Source organism: Salvelinus fontinalis, unplaced genomic scaffold (genome assembly GCF_029448725.1).
Source record: "Salvelinus fontinalis isolate EN_2023a unplaced genomic scaffold, ASM2944872v1 scaffold_0796, whole genome shotgun sequence".
Taxonomy (NCBI): Eukaryota; Metazoa; Chordata; class Actinopteri; order Salmoniformes; family Salmonidae; genus Salvelinus; species Salvelinus fontinalis.
In genome coordinates, this window is record NW_026601005.1 from 69,357 (window position 1) to 88,688 (window position 19,332).

The following is a 19,332-nucleotide window of genomic DNA, read 5'->3' on the forward strand; positions in this document are numbered from 1 at the left end:
AGTGCAGTGATTGGTCAAATTTGCAAGCACTCACATATACTGGGGAAAATTGTGATTTTGCTATAAAAAAAAATGCAATCGTGGAATCCTGGAGGGACTGGTATTAAGCTGATAACTGTCTCCTGGAGGGACTGGTATTCAGCTGATAACTGTCTCCTATAGGGACTGGTATTCAGCTGATAACTGTCTCCTATAGGGACTGGTATTCAGCTGATAACTGTCTCCTGGAGGGACTGGTATTCAGCTGATAACTGTCTCCTATAGGGACTGGTATTCAGCTGATAACTGTCTCCTATAGGGACTGGTATTCAGCTGATAACTGTCTCCTATAGGGACTGGTATTCAGCTGATAACTGTCTCCTGGGGGGGACTGGTATTCAGCTGATAACTGTCTCCTATAGGGACTGGTATTCAGCTGATAACTGTCTCCTGGAGGGGACTGGTATTCAGCTGATAACTGTCTCCTGGAGGGGACTGGTATTCAGCTGATAACTGTCTCCTGGGGGGGGGGACTGGTATTCAGCTGATAACTGTCTCCTATAGGGACTGGTATTCAGCTGATAACTGTCTCCTGGAGGGGACTGGTATTCAGCTGATAACTGTTTCCTATAGGGACTGGTATTCAGCTGATAACTGTCTCCTATAGGGACTGGTATTCAGCTGATAACTGTCTCCTATAGGGACTGGTATTCAGCTGTTAACTGTCTCCTATAGGGACTGGTATTCAGCTGATAACTGTCTCCTATAGGGACTGGTATTCAGCTGATAACTGTCTCCTATAGGGACTGGTATTCAGCTGATAACTGTCTCCTATAGGGACTGGTATTCAGCTGATAACTGTATCCTGGGGGGGACTGGTATTCAGCTGATAACTGTCTCCTGGAGGGACTGGTATTCAGCTGATAACTGTCTCCTATAGGGACTGGTATTCAGCTGATAACTGTCTCCTATAGGGACTGGTATTCAGCTGATAACTGTCTCCTGGGGGGGACTGGTATTCAGCTGATAACTGTCTCCTATAGGGACTGGTATTCAGCTGATAACTGTCTCCTGGAGGGGACTGGTATTCAGCTGATAACTGTCTCCTATAGGGACTGGTATTCAGCTGATAACTGTCTCCTATAGGGACTGGTATTCAGCTGATAACTGTCTCCTATAGGGACTGGTATTCAGCTAATAACTGTCTCCTATAGGGACTGGTATTCGGCTGATAACTGTCTCCTATAGGGACTGGTATTCAGCTGATAACTGTCTCCTGGGGGGGACTGGTATTCAGCTGATAACTGTCTCCTGGAGGGACTGGTATTCAGCTGATAACTGTCTCCTATAGGGACTGGTATTCAGCTGATATCTGTCTCCTATAGGGACTGGTATTCAGCTGATAACTGTCTCCTATAGGGACTGGTATTCAGCTGATAACTGTCTCCTGGGGGGGACTGGTATTCAGCTGATAACTGTCTCCTGGGGGGGACTGGTATTCTGCTGATAACTGTCTCCTGGAGGGACTGGTATTCAGCTGATAACTGTCTCCTGGAGGGGACTGGTATTCAGCTGATAACTGTTTCCTATAGGGACTGGTATTCAGCTGATAACTGTCTCCTATAGGGACTGGTATTCAGCTGATAACTGTCTCCTGGGGGGGGGGGGGACTGGTATTCAGCTGATAAATGTCTCCTGGAGGGACTGGTATTCAGCTGTTAACTGTCTCCTGGAGGGGACTGGTATTCAGCTGATAACTGTCTCCTATAGGGACTGGTATTCAGCTGATAACTGTCTCCTGGAGGGACTGGTATTCAGCTGATAACTGTCTCCTATAGGTACTGGTATTCAGCTGATAACTGTCTCCTGGGGGGGACTGGTATTCAGCTGATAACTGTCTCCTGGGGGGGACTGGTATTCAGCTGATAACTGTCTCCTGGGGGGGACTGGTATTCAGCTGATAACTGTCTCCTGGGGGGGACTGGTATTCAGCTGATAACTGTCTCCTGGGGGGGACTGGTATTCAGCTGATAACTGTCTCCTGGAGGGACTAGTATTCAGCTGATAACTGTCTCCTGGGGGGGACTGGTATTCAGCTGATAACTGTCTCCTGGAGGGACTGGTATTCAGCTGATAACTGTCTCATATATGGACTGGTATTCAGCTGATAACTGTCTCCTATAGGGACTGGTATTCAGCTGATAACTGTCTCCTATAGGGACTGGTATTCAGCTGATAACAGTCTCCTGGAGGGACTGGTATTCAGCTGATAACTGTCTCCTGGAGGGACTGGTATTCAGCTGATAACTGTCTCCTATAGGGACTGGTATTCACCTGATAACTGTCTCCTGGGGGGGACTGGTATTCAGCTGATAACTGTCTCCTGGAGGGACTGGTATTCAGCTGATAACTGTCTCCTATAGGGACTGGTATTCAGCTGTTAACTGTCTCCTGGGGGGGGGGGGGGGGCTGGTATTCAGCTGATAACTGTCTCCTATAGGGACTGGTATTCAGCTGATAACTGTCTCCTATAGGGACTGGTATTCAGCTGATAACTGTCTCCTGGGGGGGGACTGGTATTCAGCTGATAACTGTCTCCTGGGGGGGACTGGTATTCACCTGATAACTGTCTCCTATAGGGACTGGTATTCAGCTGATAACTGTCTCCTATAGGGACTGGTATTCAGCTGATAACTGTCTCCTATAGGGACTGGTATTCAGCTGATAACTGTCTCCTATAGGGACTGGTATTCAGCTGTTAACTGTCTCCTATAGGGACTGGTATTCAGCTGATAACTGTCTCCTATAGGGACTGGTATTCAGCTGATAACTGTCTCCTGGAGGGACTGGTATTCAGCTGATAACTGTCTCCTATAGGGACTGGTATTCAGCTGATAACTGTCTCCTGGGGGGACTGGTATTCAGCTGATAACTGTCGCCTATAGGGACTGGTATTCAGCTGATAACTGTCTCCTATAGGGACTGGTATTCAGCTGATAACTGTCTCCTATAGGGACTGGTATTCAGCTGATAACTGTCTCCTGGGGGGACTGGTATTCAGCTGATAACTGTCTCCTGGGGGGGACTGGTATTCAGCTGATAACTGTCTCCTATAGGGACTGGTATTCAGCTGATAACTGTCTCCTATAGGGACTGGTATTCAGTTGATAACTGTCTCCTATAGGGACTGGTATTCAGCTGATATCTGTCTCTTATAGGGACTGGTATTCAGCTGATAACTGTCTCCTATAGGGACTGGTATTCAGCTGATAACTGTCTCCTATAGGGACTGGTATTCAGCTGATAATAGTCTCCTATAGGGACTGGTATTCAGCTGATAACTGTCTCCTATAGGGACTGGTATTCAGCTGATAACTGTCTCCTATAGGGACTGGTATTCAGCTGATAACTGTCTCCTATAGGGACTGGTATTCAGCTGATAACTGTCTCCTATAGGGACTGGTATTCAGCTTATAACTGTCTCCTGGAGGGACTGGTATTCAGCTGATAACTGTCTCCTATAGGGACTGGTATTCAGCTGATAACTGTCTTCTGGGGGGGACTGGTATTCAGCTGATAACTGTCTGCTATAGGGACTGGTATTCAGCTGATAACTGTCTCCTGGAGGGACTGGTATTCAGCTGATAACTGTCTCCTATAGGGACTGGTATTCAGCTGATAACTGTCTCCTATAGGGACTGGTATTCAGCTGATAACTGTCTCCTGGGGGGGACTGGTATTCAGCTGATAACTATCTCCTGGGGGGGACTTGTATTCAGCTGATAACTGTCTCCTATAGGGACTGGTATTCAGCTGATAACTGTCTCCTATATGGACTGGTATTCAGCTGATAACTGTCTCCTGGGGGGGACTGGTATTCAGCTGATAACTGTCTCCTATAGGGACTGGTATTCAGCTGATAACTGTCTCCTATAGGGGCTGGTATTCAGCTGATAACTGTCTCCTATAGGGACTGGTATTCAGCTGATAACTGTCTCCTATAGGGACTTGTATTCAGCTGATAACTGTCTCCTATAGGGACTGGTATTCAGCTGATAACTGTCTCCTATAGGGACTGGTATTCAGCTGATAACTGTCTCCTATAGGGACTGGTATTCAGCTGATAACTGTCTCCTATAGGGACTGATATTCAGCTGATAACTGTCTCCTATAGGGACTGGTATTCAGCTGATAACTGTCTCCTATAGGGACTGGTATTCAGCTGATAACTGTCTCCTATAGGGACTGGTATTCAGCTGATAACTGTCTCCTATAGGGACTGGTATTCAGCTGATAACTGTCTCCTATAGGGACTGGTATTCAGCTGATAACTGTCTCCTATAGGGACTGGTATTCAGCTGATAACTGTCTCCTGGGGGGGACTGGTGTTCAGCTGATAACTGTCTCCTATAGGGACTGGTATTCAGCTGATAACTGTCTCTTATAGGGACTGGTATTCAGCTGATAATTGTCTCCTATAGGGACTGGTATTCAGCTGATAACTGTCTGTTGTAGTTTCTCTTTTTTTCTTCTTTGCTCTCTCTCATTCTGCTAGTCTTTACTCTCCTTCCTCTCTCTCTCATTCTGCTAGTCTTTATCCTCCTCTCTCTCTCTCATTCTGCTAGTCTTTATCCTCCTTCCTCTCTCTCTCATTCTGCTAGTCTTTACCCTCCTTCCTCTCTCTCTCATTCTGCTAGTCTTTACCCCCCTTCCTCTCTCTCATTCTGCTAGTCTTTACTCTCCTTCCTCTCTCTCTCATTCTGCTGGTCTTTACCCTCCTTCCTCTCTCTCTCATTCTGCTAGTCTTTATCCTCCTCTCTCTCTCTCATTCTGCTAGTCTTTACCCTCCTTCCTCTCTCTCTCATTCTGCTAGTCTTTACCCTCCTTCCTCTCTCTCATTCTGCTAGTCTTTACCCTCCTTCCTCTCTCTCATTCTGCTAGTCTTTACTCTCCTTCCTCTCTCTCTCATTCTGCTAGTCTTTATCCTCCTCTCTCTCTCTCATTCTGCTAGTCTTTATCCTCCTCTCTCTCTCTCATTCTGCTAGTCTTTACCCTCCTTCCTCTCTCTCTCATTCTGCTGGTCTTTACCCTCCTTCCTCTCTCTCATTCTGCTAGTCTTTACCCTCCTTCCTCTCTCTCATTCTGCTAGTCTTTACTCTCCTTCCTCTCTCTCTCATTCTGCTAGTCTTTATCCTCCTCTCTCTCTCTCATTCTGCTAGTCTTTACTCTCCTTCCTCTCTCTCATTCTGCTAGTCTTTACTCTCCTTCCTCTCTCTCTCTCATTCTGCTAGTCTTTACTCTCCTTCCTCTCTCTCTCTCATTCTGCTAGTCTTTACCCTCCTTCCTCTCTCTCTCATTCTGCTAGTCTTTACCCTCCTTCATCTCTATCTCATTCTGCTAGTCTTTACCCTCCTTCCTCTCTCTCATTCTGCTAGTCTTTACTCTCCTTCCTCTCTCTCTCATTCTGCTAGTCTTTATCCTCCTCTCTCTCTCTCATTCTGCTAGTCTTTACTCTCCTTCCTCTCTCTCATTCTGCTAGTCTTTACCCTCCTCTCTCTCTCTCATTCTGCTAGTCTTTACCCTCCTTCCTCTCTCTCTCATTCTGCTAGTCTTTACCCTCCTTCCTCTCTCTCATTCTGCTAGTCTTTACTCTCCTTCCTCTCTCTCTCTCATTCTGCTGGTCTTTACCCTCCTTCCACTCTCTCATTATTCTTGTCTTTTCATTTTCTTTTTCTCCACCTATATTTGTCTTTCACTCAATTGCTATGCTTCTCTCTTCGCTCTCTCCCTTGTCTTCCTCTCTCTTAATCTCTCATTTCCTCGCTCTCACCTGTACTCTCTCTCTCTGTTTCTCCCTCTCTCTGTCTATCTCTCTCTGTTTCTCCCTCTCTCTGTCTCTCTCTCTTTGTTTCTCCCTCTCTGTCTCTCTCTTTTTCTGTCTCTCTGTCTCTCTCTCTCGTTAATGGCAGCTGTGACAGCTGGAGTCACTGAACTCGTCCTCCCACCACAGCTGTGCTGTGATCCCATCTTTCTCCTCTCCTCCTCCTCTCCTCCCCCGCTTCTCGTTCTTTAGCTAGCTGAAGCTCTGTCTCTCGACCACGGGGACCTGGCACTGTGTTGCCATGGCGTCCAGAGGAGTGTTCATCCCTGATATATTTATGTTTAGAGACCACACATTGTTGGCGTCCATCAGTCTCTACCATGCCGGTACCAGGGGTGTCAAACTAATTTCACGGCGTGTCTGTGGGTGTTTGGTTTTTCCTTTCAATTAAGAGCTAGACAACCAGGTGAGGGGAGTTCCTTACTAATTTGTGACCTTAATTCATCAATCAAGTACAAGGGTGGAGCGAAAACCCACAGACACTCGGCCTTCTGTGGAAGGAGTTGGACACAGGTGCGTTAGACAGACCTGTCTGTGAAAAAGACACAAGCATCACTCTCTTTTTCTTTCTCACTCACATTCTCTCTCTCCCTCTCTCTCTCTCTTTCACTCTTATACTCTCTCTCTCTCTCTCTCTCTCTCTCTCTCTCTCTCTCTCTCTCTCTCTCTCTCTCTCTCTCCCAAATCTATTGGGTGAAATACCACAGTGCACCATCACAGAAGCAAGATTTGTGACCTGTTGCCACAAGATAAGGGCAACCAGTGAAGAACAAACACCACTGTAAATACAACCCATATTTATGTTTATTTATTTTCCCTTTTGTACTATAACTATTTGCAATTCTTTACAAAACTGTATGTAGACATAATATGACATTTCAAATGTAATATTTACTGTTCGTTTTTATAGTTTTTTTCACTTTTGCTTATTATCTACTTCACTTGCTTTGGCAATTTAAACATAAGTTTATTTCAATTCAATTGAAGGAGCTTTATTAGCATGGGAAACTTATGTTTAAATTGCCAAAGCAAGTAAAGTAACCCAACTAACCAAAGGTGCAAATATGAAACATTGACTAGCAACTAGCAAGGGTCGCCAGGGCTCCTCGAGTCACAACTAATTCTAAGAGTGTAGTTCACAATGTCTTTGGCAGTAACCACTGTGTCCCCCACCGTGACATTAAAGGCAGGGGATCTCCCTAATTTGTTCTTGGGTCCAAACCAGACTGACTCAGTTTTCCCCCAGGTGAAGTGACAGCTTATTAGCGGACAACCATTTACTACCATTTTGAAGTTCTGCATTTTTTTCAATCACTGCCTAATCCTTGTGGGACAAAAGAAGTGCAGAATTATCAGCATAAAGGAAAAAGGTCCCATGAAAAGGCTACATTCAAGTCATTGATGTACAACAGGAAGAGGAGGAGCCAAAGAAAGGTTCTGTGTTCGGATAGCGACCCGTTCACATCCACCATTTGATTACGGCCCGTGAGGTATTCTCTGAGCCACTCTATGGTTAACTTGTTAAAACCCAGGACTCATAGTTTAAACAGTAGGATGTCATAATCTACTGTGTCGAATGCTTTTTGAAGATCTAACACGACCATTCCTCAGAACTTTCCCCCATCCACCTCTTTCCTTATCTGGTCAGTTAGGTGGAGTAAGCAAGTGTAAATCTTGACAGAAGTTTTTGGCCAATTTGAAAACTTGAGTGTAAAAAAAACCTGTGTATTATTAACACGTCATTGGTAGATCCAGTGTTTGCTTCAGGGTGTTTCTGGTTTTAGCACTCGCTGGTTTTGCATCAACTCAACAGGCAGCAGCTAAAGTTTAGTTCAGTGCGTCTCCCAAAGTGCACTTCCTTTCCTATTCCCTGGTGGAACAGACAACCTCAGGTGTGCAGCTTAACTTAAAGGCCCAGTGCAGTCACAAACTTGATTTTTTTCTGTGTTTTATATATATTTCCGCACTATGAGGTTGGAAAAATACTGTGAAATTGTGAAAATGATGATAATTCCCTTTTTTTAAGAGCTGTTTGAAAATACTGTATTGGCGGGATGGTGTTCTGGCCTTCCATGGTGACATCATCATGTGGTAAATTAGTTAATAGACCAATAAGAAAGAGTGTTCCAAACGTCTCTGCCAATAACAGTTAGTTGTCAGTTTTCCCCTCCCCACTCAGACCACTCCCAGACAGTCCTACCAACATTTTGCTGCAGAAATGTATCTTTGCTAAGAAGCCATTTTTAAATATATTTTTAATGAAAACCATCACAGAAAGGTACGTAATTGTTACCCAGAAAAGCGGCTGCAAAAACGTGACCTTTAACTCCAAGTGAGTGGAACACACACACACACACACACACACACACACACACACACACACACACACACACACACACACACACACACACACACACACACACACACACACACACACACACACACACACACACTGAATGTGTGTGTCCTGACTTTGGATGGTCAGCTGATTTAGTTTGAATAGCGTGTTTACCAAGTGTGACTTCAATAATAAGCCCAAACAATAAACCAGTCAGAGATGGGCATTAAACATGGCAGCACACAGAGGTGCTCAACTCTAAGGCTTTACAGTGGCACACATCAAAAGCTTTCATTTAAGACCATTTCAAAAGTGCTCGCTCCTGATATCTCTCTGTCCCTTAGAGAAGGTGTGAGAAGGTTGGTAATCGTGTCTATGACAGTTTAAAGTTGTGTCCTGTGTTGCATCCAATACAGTTAATCCGAGGAACGTTGGATATGTAGCGTGCTTGTTTTCATCTGTGTCAGTCGAAGGAGCTTACCTAGCTTGTGAAGGACCTGCCTAGTTACAGGATTTGCAATTACTACAGTAGTCAAGGCAATTAAAAGGCCATTAAGGCCCAGGGGAAGACAGGCTTCAACTGAACAGAGGGAAGATATAACTTCTCCTCTCATATTTGTGAGAGGGATCCTGGGGGAGGATTGAGTAGAAGACACGTAGGAACACGGAACACGGAACACAGAACAAAGAACGCACTTCATCAGATTCCACATTCCGTTGACTCCATGTTGCTTGTGTCATATTTCTCATATTGCCAGATACAGTAGTTCCAGGATGGCATTTAATAGTAGAATATAACATTTAATAATATTAATAATAAAAATAATATTATGAAATCTTCTTCTACCTTTTTCCAATTACATTCTGAAATTCAATTAGCTACTCAGATAAATTAATTCCAATTCCATGGCCAAACCAATGCTGCCCTCGTCACAAAATTTAAGTGACCTCTGCTCGATCCTTTTCAGAATGGGCCTTTAGGAATTTAATGGCAGAATAGCAATATAATGAATTACTAACAGAGGAGTTTCTAAGAATTAGGTGCGGTACTTACTTAATTAGGATCCCAAGAGCTAGGTACTTGAGCCCAATTGCTCCTGTGAATAACCATTTCCATTAATGGAGAGAACGGAACTCTGTGAACGGAACACATCTGCTATCCATAGAACGTATTCATGCAGCATTTATCTAGTGTGCTATGGATTACAACTTCCTCCTGTTCTTGTCTTTTCCGCTTGATTGGAACTAAACGAGCGGTTGGTTTTCAGTTCCGATGATATATTATGCCTCTTCCACTGTTGCTTCGATGGGAAAGGAGAGGAAATGTGTACAGATAAATAACTGGAGTCACATGGCTTTCCTGTGCTATTCGTCATAGGCTTTAATATTATCTAATAATCACATTGTTGAAGTAAAGATGTGTTGTTTCTTGATTTTGTGTCTTTACAGCCATGAACTAAAGTTCCTGGTAGGTGCAGCTGAATAGGCACCCATGAATCTGTTCTCTCGGACTTAGATGCCGGCCTCTTCTTTTAATGTGATTCCAGCAACGATGTGGGGGGATAACTAAGGCTAGGGGCCTCTGCTTCTGTCCTGGGAAGATGTTCTCCAAGAACCGCTTCAATGGACAACACGGAACAGCCGTTGCACCCAAAGGGGACATCAAGGAACGGGTTCGCAAAAAGAGGGCCCCCAACCCCAGGGTAGCGCTTGTCATTCGGGAGAAGATCCACCGCCTGCTCCAAGGATCCGGCCAGGAACTACCCGCCCCAGACCTTTACTATGCTGGGATTGAGGAGGAGGGCGGAGGAGAGGGACAGGAGAAGAGAAAGGAGGCCACAAATATTTTTGCGAGGTGTGGCCCCAGAGAGGAAGTTTGCTCCTCGAGGATCCCCAACTGTAAGGCACATGGAGGGGTGTCTGGGGCTTCCTGCATTGGGGAGGTGGAGCTGAACAGAGAGGGCTGTGTCAGGATCCCTTGCACTCTGCAGCACAACAGCAGCAGCCAATCTCCAGGGAAGCAGAAATTGAGTATCCCAGAGGGGATTAGGACTGTCCCGGAAAAGAGACGAACACCCAAACACCAGAAATGGATAATCCCGGCAGGTATTCGGACCATTCCAGAACAGAGAAGAGAAGCCCGACACCAGAACCGGATTAGCCCAAACAGGAACAGCTCAAGGTTTGCCGCAGTGGCAGGGGCAGCAGGAGGGAAGGCTGACTTCGGTCGGACCCATGCGGATCAAAAGAGACCTGTTTCTATGGGTGACTATGTGGATTACAACTTCAACAGAATACGGCACGATACTCTGCTGGAGGAGGATGAGGAAGAAGAAGACAAGGAGGAGGAGGAGGAAGAGGAGGAAGAGGAGTCTAGTGCCATCATCGAGCATATTTTGAAAGAGCTGAGAGGGATCAACAAAATCCAGGAGGAGATCTCGGACCTGCGAGATTACCTTTCATCTGTGCGTGGCTCTGTAGAGGAGGTGTCTTCCTGTGTGGATGCTGTGCTCCTGGAGATAGAGGGCATTCGCTCAGGAAACAAGACTAGTGGCAGACCAGGAGATGAGGCTTGGTCTGGGGCAGCAGGAGGCAGTGACGGATCCTCCTTCACCCCTCACCAGAGGCCTGTCAGTGCTTACGGCAGTTTAGGTAGGCAGATGGTGCCTTCAGATTCCAATGTCTGCCGACCGTCCGTCTTCAGCCAACGACACAGCATCCACGGGACGCCAGTGGAGTTCCACTTGCCAACGTCAGAAGAGAAGTCTACCACAGTCTCGCCAGGCACCGAATTAGTGGAGCCTGACAGCCAGCAGCAGGAGGATGATGAGCTGTTGAAACACAGCCTCCCAGAGCCCACCATGGTCAGGAAACTGAGCTGTGGCTTCCTGGACCGGCAGGACGACCAGGACTTCCCCAGCACCAGCTCCCTATCCTCGGGACACAGCATCAATTCAGAGTCCGACCTTGAGAGACCCTCATCCAGCCCCGGTGCAGGGCGTGGTGGTGCTAGAGGTGGTAGTAGGGGTGGTGGGGTGGAGAGCTGGGGTGGTGGTGGCCGACAAAATGGTGGGACTGGGAAGACTATATGGTGTGAAGAACAATGTTATTCCAGACAGAGGAGTCTGGAAGAGCAGGAAGGAGAGGGGCCTGCCTGTTTGGAGGGGACAGGGAGCTGGGATCGGTATGGGGGCTCAGAGGGGTATAGTACTGGTACCCTGGGCCAGTCCTCCACAGGAAGCTCCGACCTCCACTCTCTCCACTCCTCTGGACTACACTACAACTCCCCCGCCAGCACTTCCAGTCGTGAGGAGTGGCGCTGCCATAGACGGAGGCTGCAACAACAGCATGGGACTCAAGTTCCTACAGACACCCACTCAGAGTACCCCAGCCTGGGATACGAGGGTGCTGCTGATTGCTCATTTCCCCAGAGCTCTGGTTACCACCCAGTGGAAGAACATACTGAAGAGGTGGAGAGCTATGGCTACACAGCTCCCCCCACAGATCTCAGCTACACAACTGACTGCCAAGTAGATAGTTACCTGGAGAACTATTCTGGCCATGAGCACGACATGACTGAAGAGTTTACAGAGGTGACCTGTACCTGGGCTGTGAACTCCTTACTGAGACACCCCACTGTGGCTGAAACAGACATGCCATTGGTCAGTACAGATGAAGGAGTTATGCCAGGGCAGCGCCCTAACAGCGCAGAGATCCAAAACGTTGGTTTTAACGTGAAGCGGATCGGGCGAGTCGTGCTGGACTTCAGCTCCGCCCTGCGGGAGGCACTACGCAAGTTGGAAGGACCCGGAACTGACAAGAGTCCTGGAGATGAGACTGAGCCCACAAGCTTTTTGGTGGAGTCTCAAACAAACCTACCCCACGCAGATATGTCCCAAACGTCACAAGAGGATGGGTTGGACCCAGGGGGCTTGGACGACACAGAGAGACTAACCCAGACCTGTGTCCTCTCCTCTGCTCCCTCAGACCCCTGCCCAGGTGAAACCCTGCCAGAGGAGGTCAGCGACGGCCTCCAACAGGCTCAGGATGACCCTTACGGACCTTCTCTCCTTCCTTACTCCGGACAGGCCGTTTCCCAAACAGGCCTAGACTTTGCTTCACTTGGCCCAGAGCCTATGTTCTCCCCACCCAATGCAGAGGCAGAAGAAAAAGGAGACTCTCCTCTGCCTCAGGGCCCAACACACACCCCCACTCGGAACATCTCTCTATCGCAATGCACCACTGTAGAGTCCCTCTCAGTCTCCTTCTCGGCTGAGGAGCCGGCACCCCAGGAGGAGAAGGGAGACGAACCCCCACCCCTGTCGCTGCCACAGCCCGACACAGAAGACCCAGAAGTCCCAGATACGCCTGCAGCCCCAGAAGGCGAGGCAGCAAGAGATGCAGCGGGAAAGGCAGAGAGAGCAGAGGAGCACACCCTGGAGATAAGCCAGAGGGAGGTGCGGAGGCTGAAGTGCCTGAGGACCTTCCAGCAGATCCTGCGGGAGAAGAGGGAGTCACGGCGCCAGCCTCCCAGCATGACCATGTCCACCTTCAAGGAGGACAACCTCATCCCAGGTAGCTATCACCTACCATCCGTCGTACTGTTACTCGTAAAGCACTGTCTGGAACAAGAGCACATGTTCATCATCTGCCTTTTTATTTATTAGCATGAATAACAATTTTTTATTTTATTTTTTTCCATTCTCTCACATCTACCTTGTCATTTTGTTCCGTCTCCGTGCTCTACGTTGTGGCACAAAGTTCAACTATCTACTACTGTTTTCTTTATTTTGTCTTCTGACACCTCATCTTCCTTCACTTGTACTTTGTTTTGTCTCTTCAGATCATGAGTTACCGTCTGCATTTGTTCTGTTTGAGAGTCTATTATGTGCTGTTAGCGTAAAGCCTCTTCTCCTTGTTGAAATATCAGTCGTTTAGGACTGTTTCTCATCTCACGTTAAGAGTCTAGAGCTGTTTTCTGGGTTGTTTCTCTACACCATACTATTTGTTCTGTTGTTTTTGTGAAAATCGACACTTCCAAAGAAACCTCAGATCTTTTTCAGACTACCTTGACTACCTCTGATTAATCAAAGCCCTTATTATCTTTCCTCTCTGGGGTACAATAACATCCCTTAATTAAAGGACAATACCACTCAAAAACAATATATATATATATATTTTTTAAATTACTCCTACTGTTGATACAGTCCCAAAATGTTTTCCATGTCAGCAGTCAAGTTTTCAGTATATCACTTGCCATATCATAATGATGATGTGGCCATTTACACGTTGCTTCTTGAAAGTCCAATTGACTGCTGACATGCAAAACATTTTGGGGCTATATTAACCTTTGGACTAATTTTTTTTAAATACAAAAAAAGTTGTTTTTGAGTCGATGTTGTACCCCATAGACATCTTCATCAGCGGAGGCGCAGGTAGCTTTAAAAAGGCTTTTGCTTTGTTCATCACCAGAACTAATCTTCTTCAGTGTGAATTATTTCTGTCTCATAACAAACATGAAATTAAGCTTCTGTTGACTTCCATGTCAATTACAGTATATCACATACTATTATATTTGACGGGTGGGTATACAGAATTTTCTTTATCGTAACATACATGGCATTAAATCAGATAGAATGGCAGATGAAAGGTATATAATAGAGATTTGGCTCTTGCTTATCCTGTAGTTATAAGCCCCATTTGGAGAAATGCATCACCTGCTATTCTAGGTGCTGCCATGACAGTATGTCCATATACTGGATTAAAAGCATGAACTGCTGTATCTCCTCTGGAAGTATGTCTGGCATTAAAGAGGAAGAAGAAGGGAAATAGTAGGAGTCGTTCTCATGATGAATTATTAATGACCTCAGTCCCTATCTGTCCCTGTCTCAGTCTCACTGTACCATCACCCACCCAGCATCACTACTGTACCATCACCTCCCCAGCATCACTACTGTACCATCAACCCTCCCAGCATCACTACTGTATCATCACATCCCAGCACCACTACTGTATCATCACATCCCAGCATCACTACTGTACCATCACATCCCAGCACCACTACTGTACCATCACCCTCCCAGCATCACCACTGTACCATCACCCTCCCAGCATCACTACTGTACCATCACCCTCCCAGCATCACTACTGTACCATCACCCTCCCAGCATCACTACTGTACCATCACCCTCCCAGCATCACTTCTGTATCATCACCCTCCCAGCATCACTGCTGTACCATCACCCTCCCAGCATCACTACTGTATCATCACCCTCCCAGCATCACTACTGTACCATCACCCTCCCAGCACCACTACTGTACCATCACCCTCCCAGCATCACTACTGTACCATCACCCTCCCAGCATCACTACTGTACCATCACCCTCCCAGCATCACTACTGTACCATCACCCTCCCATTATCACTACTGTACCATCACCCTCCCAGCATCACTACTGTACCATCACCATCCCAGCATCACTACTGTACCATCACCCTCCCAGTATCACTACTGTATCATCACTCTCCCAGCATCACTACTGTACCATCACCCTCCCAGTATCACTACTGTACCATCATCCTCCCAGTATCACTACTGTATCATCACTCTCCCAGCATCACTACTGTACCATCACCCTCCCAGTATCACTACTGTATCATCACCCTCCCAGCATCACTACTGTACCATCACTCTCCCAGCATCACTACTGTACCATCACTCTCCCAGCATCACTACTGTACCATCACCCTCCCAGCATCACTACTGTACCATCACTCTCCCAGCATCACTACTGTACCATCACTCTCCCAGCATCACTACTGTACCATCACTCTCCCAGCATCACTACTGTACCATCACTCTCCCAGCATCACTACTGTACCATCACTCTCCCAGCATCACTACTGTACCATCACTCTCCCAGCATCACTACTGTACCATCACTCTCCCAGCATCACTACTGTATCATCACTCTCCCAGCATCACTACTGTACCATCACCCTCCCAGTATCACTACTGTACCATCACCCTCCCAGTATCACTACTGTATCATCACTCTCCCAGCATCACTACTGTACCATCACCCTCCCAGTATCACTACTGTATCATCACCCTCCCAGCATCACTACTGTACCATCACTCTCCCAGCATCACTACTGTACCATCACTCTCTCAGCATCACTACTGTACCATCACCCTCCCAGCATCACTACTGTACCATCACTCTCCCAGCATCACTACTGTACCATCACTCTCCCAGCATCACTACTGTACCATCACTCTCCCAGCATCACTACTGTACCATCACTCTCCCAGCATCACTACTGTACCATCACCCTCCCAGCAGTTTTTACTGCTAATGGATCAGCTGGAAGGAGTTGTGTTATTTTAATTGTACTGCTAAGCTGATTACTCTGCCTCTCTTTGTCTCTCTGTGTCTGTCGCTCTTTCCTCTCTTCTCTCTCCTCTCTTCTCTGTCTCTCTCTTCTCTCTCTTCTCTCTCTCTCTCTCTCTCTCTCTCTCCTCTCTTCTCTTTTACTTTCCTCCCTTTCAGATGGAAGTCGACATGACGATCAGGTCTCTTTTCTCAAGTCAATGTCTTTATGTGCATGTCCTCATAACACGTTTGTGTGCATTGACATTGACCATTCTTGCTCATGAGTTAATACCATTTTATTCTACTGTGTTACATGGCAACAACATGTACAGTAGTATTGCCTACATTGCTTTCTTCATTTGGTTTGTCTCTTGGTGGTGATTTGACCCTTGACCCATTATAATGTTTGCACTGCAGGCAGGGTCTTCTTGTTTTCCTTGTTAAAGGAGTTGAGGGAACATTAAAGGAGTTGAGGGAACATTAAAGGAGTCGAGGGAACATTAAAGGAGTTGAGGGAACATTAAAGGAGTTGAGGGAACAATAACGGAGTCGAGGGAACATTAAAGGAGTTGAGGGAACATTAAAGGACTTGAGGGAACAATAACGGAGTCGAGGGAACATTAAAGGAGTTGAGGGAACATTAAAGGAGTCGAGGGAACATTAAAGGATTTGAGGGATTATTAAAGGAGTTGAGGGAACATTAAAGGAGCTGAGGGAACATTAAAGGAGTTGAGGGAACAATAAAGGAGTTGAGGGAACATTAAAGGAGTTGAGGGAACATTAAAGGTGTTAAATGAGTCTCTCTTTCTCTGTCATTCTTTTTCTCTGTCTCTCTTTTTCTGCCTATCTCTTTCTCTACCTTTCACTTGTTCTGTCTTTCTTTCTCTGTCTGTCTCTTTCTCTGCCTCTCTCTTTCTCTGTCTCTCTTTCTCTGTCTCTCTCTTTCTCTGTCTATGTCACGCCCTGACCTTAGTTCCTTTTTTATGTCTCTATTTTGGTTTGGTCAGGGCGTGAGTTGGGGTGGGCATTCTATGTTTTCTGTTTTGTGTTTCTGCACCAGACAGAACTGTTTCGCTTTCATTCTCCTGTTTGTTGTTTTTGTTCGATTTTTTGTAATTTTTATAAAATCATGAACACTTTAAACGCTGCACCTTGGTCCACTCTTCCTTCAGCCCACGAGAACCGTTACTGTCTATCTCTTTCTCTGTCTATCTCTTTCTGTGTCTATCTCTTTCTCTGTCTATCTCTTTCTCTGTCTATCTCTTTCTCTGTCTATCTCTTTCTGTGTCTATCTCTTTCTCTGTCTATCTCTTTCTCTGTCTATCTCTTTCTGTCTATCTCTTTCTGTCTATCTCTTTCTGTGTCTATCTCTTTCTCTGTCTATCTCTTTCTCTGTCTATCTCTTTCTGTCTATCTCTTTCTGTCTATCTCTTTCTGTGTCTATCTCTTTCTCTGTCTATCTCTTTCTGTGTCTATATCTTTCTCTGTCTATCTCTTTCTCTGTCTATCTCTTTCTGTCTATCTCTTTCTGTCTATCTCTTTCTGTGTCTATCTCTTTCTCTGTCTATCTCTTTCTGTGTCTATCTCTTTCTCTGTCTATCTCTTTCTGTGTCTATCTCTTTCTGTGTCTATCTCTTTCTCTGTCTATCTCTTTCTGTCTATCTCTTTCTGTCTATCTCTTTCTGTCTATCTCTTTCTCTGTCTATCTCTTTCTCTGTCTATCTCTTTCTGTGTCTATCTCTTTCTCTGTCTATCTCTTTCTGTCTATCTCTTTCTCTGTCTATCTCTTTCTCTGTCTATCTCTTTCTGTGTCTATCTCTTTCTCTGTCTATCTCTTTCTCTGTCTATCTCTTTCTCTGTCTATCTCTTTCTCTGTCTATCTCTTTCTCTGTCTATCTCTTTCTCTGTCTATCTCTTTCTCGGTCTATCTCTTTCTCTGTCTATCTCTTTCTCGGTCTATCTCTTTCTCTGTCTATCTCTTTCTCTGTCTATCTCTTTCTCGGTCTATCTCTTTCTCTGTCTATCTCTTTCTCTGTCTATCTATTTCTGTGCCATCTCTTTGTCTTTCTCTGTCTGATATAATGTGGGCATGCTATATTATTATAACTTCTATAAGAACTGTCGGTCTCAGTTGCTAAACCTCTGACCTTTGACCTCTATTACAGGGCCGAGACAGAGATGGAGAGCCCAGCAAGCACCCGTGGGCCAAGCCTGCGTCAGTGACACTGTCTCTCTCTGTGTGTGTGTGTGTGTGTGTGTGTGTGTGTGTGTGTGTGTGTGTGTGTGTGTGTGTGTGTGTGTGTGTGTGTGTTTGTGTGTGTCTGAACATACTCATGTGGTCAAAGGAATCCTGTAATTATAACCTCTAATATATTTGATCCTGTGTTTTTATTTTGTTGTTTATAACTGTGTGTGTTTAGTGGCGCCACGCCCTTTGGGATCGACAGTATGCCTGCCCTCCGTAAAAAACAGCCTATCCCCCTAGTCAGCGAGCTGGTGAGTTCTTTTGACCCCTCAACCCTGCCCTCTTACCTATTGTCCTTTTGACCTTTCACCCCTGAATTTACAGTACCTCAGACAAACCTACAATAACATCTTTGAAAGTAAATAAATAGATAAATAAGACATCTATTAAGGTAAAGTAATATACTACAAAATAAGCACAAAGCCGTTTACGTTACACGGTAGGGCATCTTGTATCAGGTGTTGGTTACGGCAGTAACAGCCGTTTACGTTACACGGTAGGGCATCTTGTATCAGGTGTTGGTTACGGCAGGAACAGCCGTTTACGTTACACGGTAGGGCATCTTGTTTCAGGTGTTGGTTATGGCAGGAACAGCCTTTTACGTTACACGGTAGGACATCTTGTATCAGGTGTTGGTTACGGCAGGAACAGCCGTTTACGTTACACGGTAGGGCATCTTGTTTCAGGTGTTGGTTACGGCAGGAACAGCCGTTTACTTTACACGGTAGGGCATCTTGTATCAGGTGTTGGTTACGGCAGGAACAGCCGTTTACGTTACACGGTAGGGCATCTTGTTTCAGGTGTTGGTTACGGCAGGAACAGCTTTTTACGTTACACGGTAGGGCATCTTGTTTCAGGTGTTGGTTACGGCAGGAACAGCCGTTTACGTTACACGGTGGGGCATCTTGTTTCAGGTGTTGGTTACGGCAGGAACAGCCGTTTACTTTACACGGTAGGGCATCTTGTTTCAGGTGTTGGTTACGGCAGGAACAGCCGTTTACTTTACACGGTAGGGCATCTTGTTTCAGGTGTTGGTTACGGCAGGAACAGCCTTTTACGTTACACGGTAGGGCATCTTGTTTCAGGTGTTGGTTACGGCAGGAACAGCCGTTTACGTTACATGGTAGGGCATCTTGTATCAGGTGTTGGTTACGGCAGGAACAGCCGTTTACGTTACACGGTAGGGCATCTTGTTTCAGGTGTTGGTTACGGCAGGAACAGCCTTTTACGTTACACGGTAGGGCATCTTGTTTCAGGTGTTGGTTACGGCAGGAACAGCCGTTTACGTTACACGGTAGGGCATCTTGTATCAGGTGTTGGTTACGGCAGGAACAGCCGTTTACGTTACACGGTAGGGCATCTTGTTTCAAGTGTTGGTTATGGTAGAATCCTGTATTTCTACGCACTATTCTGCACTGTGAAGATTAACAACTTAGAATTTAATCAAGTTCGTGGTTGTATTTCCAAGTGTGACTAATTTACATGTTTTTAGAAATATTGTTAAAGAAAAATC

The 19,332-nt window shown here is 45.9% G+C and overlaps 1 protein-coding gene across 3 annotated transcripts in view; it reads left to right on the forward strand.

Moving 5' to 3' along the window:
- The window catches only part of LOC129847356 (uncharacterized), a 30,649-nt gene extending 11,478 nt beyond the window's left edge, over positions 1–19,171 (forward strand). The window contains exons 2-5 of one of the 3 annotated variants that reach the window (XM_055915125.1): positions 9,648–12,773; positions 15,752–15,774; positions 17,740–17,789; positions 17,995–19,171. In XM_055915125.1, the coding sequence (XP_055771100.1) occupies positions 9,800–12,773; positions 15,752–15,774; positions 17,740–17,789; positions 17,995–18,121 (3,174 nt within the window). In that variant the 5' untranslated portion in view covers positions 9,648–9,799 and the 3' untranslated portion in view covers positions 18,122–19,171. Of the gene's footprint in view, positions 1–9,647; positions 12,774–15,751; positions 15,775–17,739 lie in introns of all 3 variants that reach the window. The other 2 variants (XM_055915123.1, XM_055915124.1) reach the window with 2 other exon arrangements.
- The last annotated feature ends 161 nt before the right edge of the window (positions 19,172–19,332 follow it).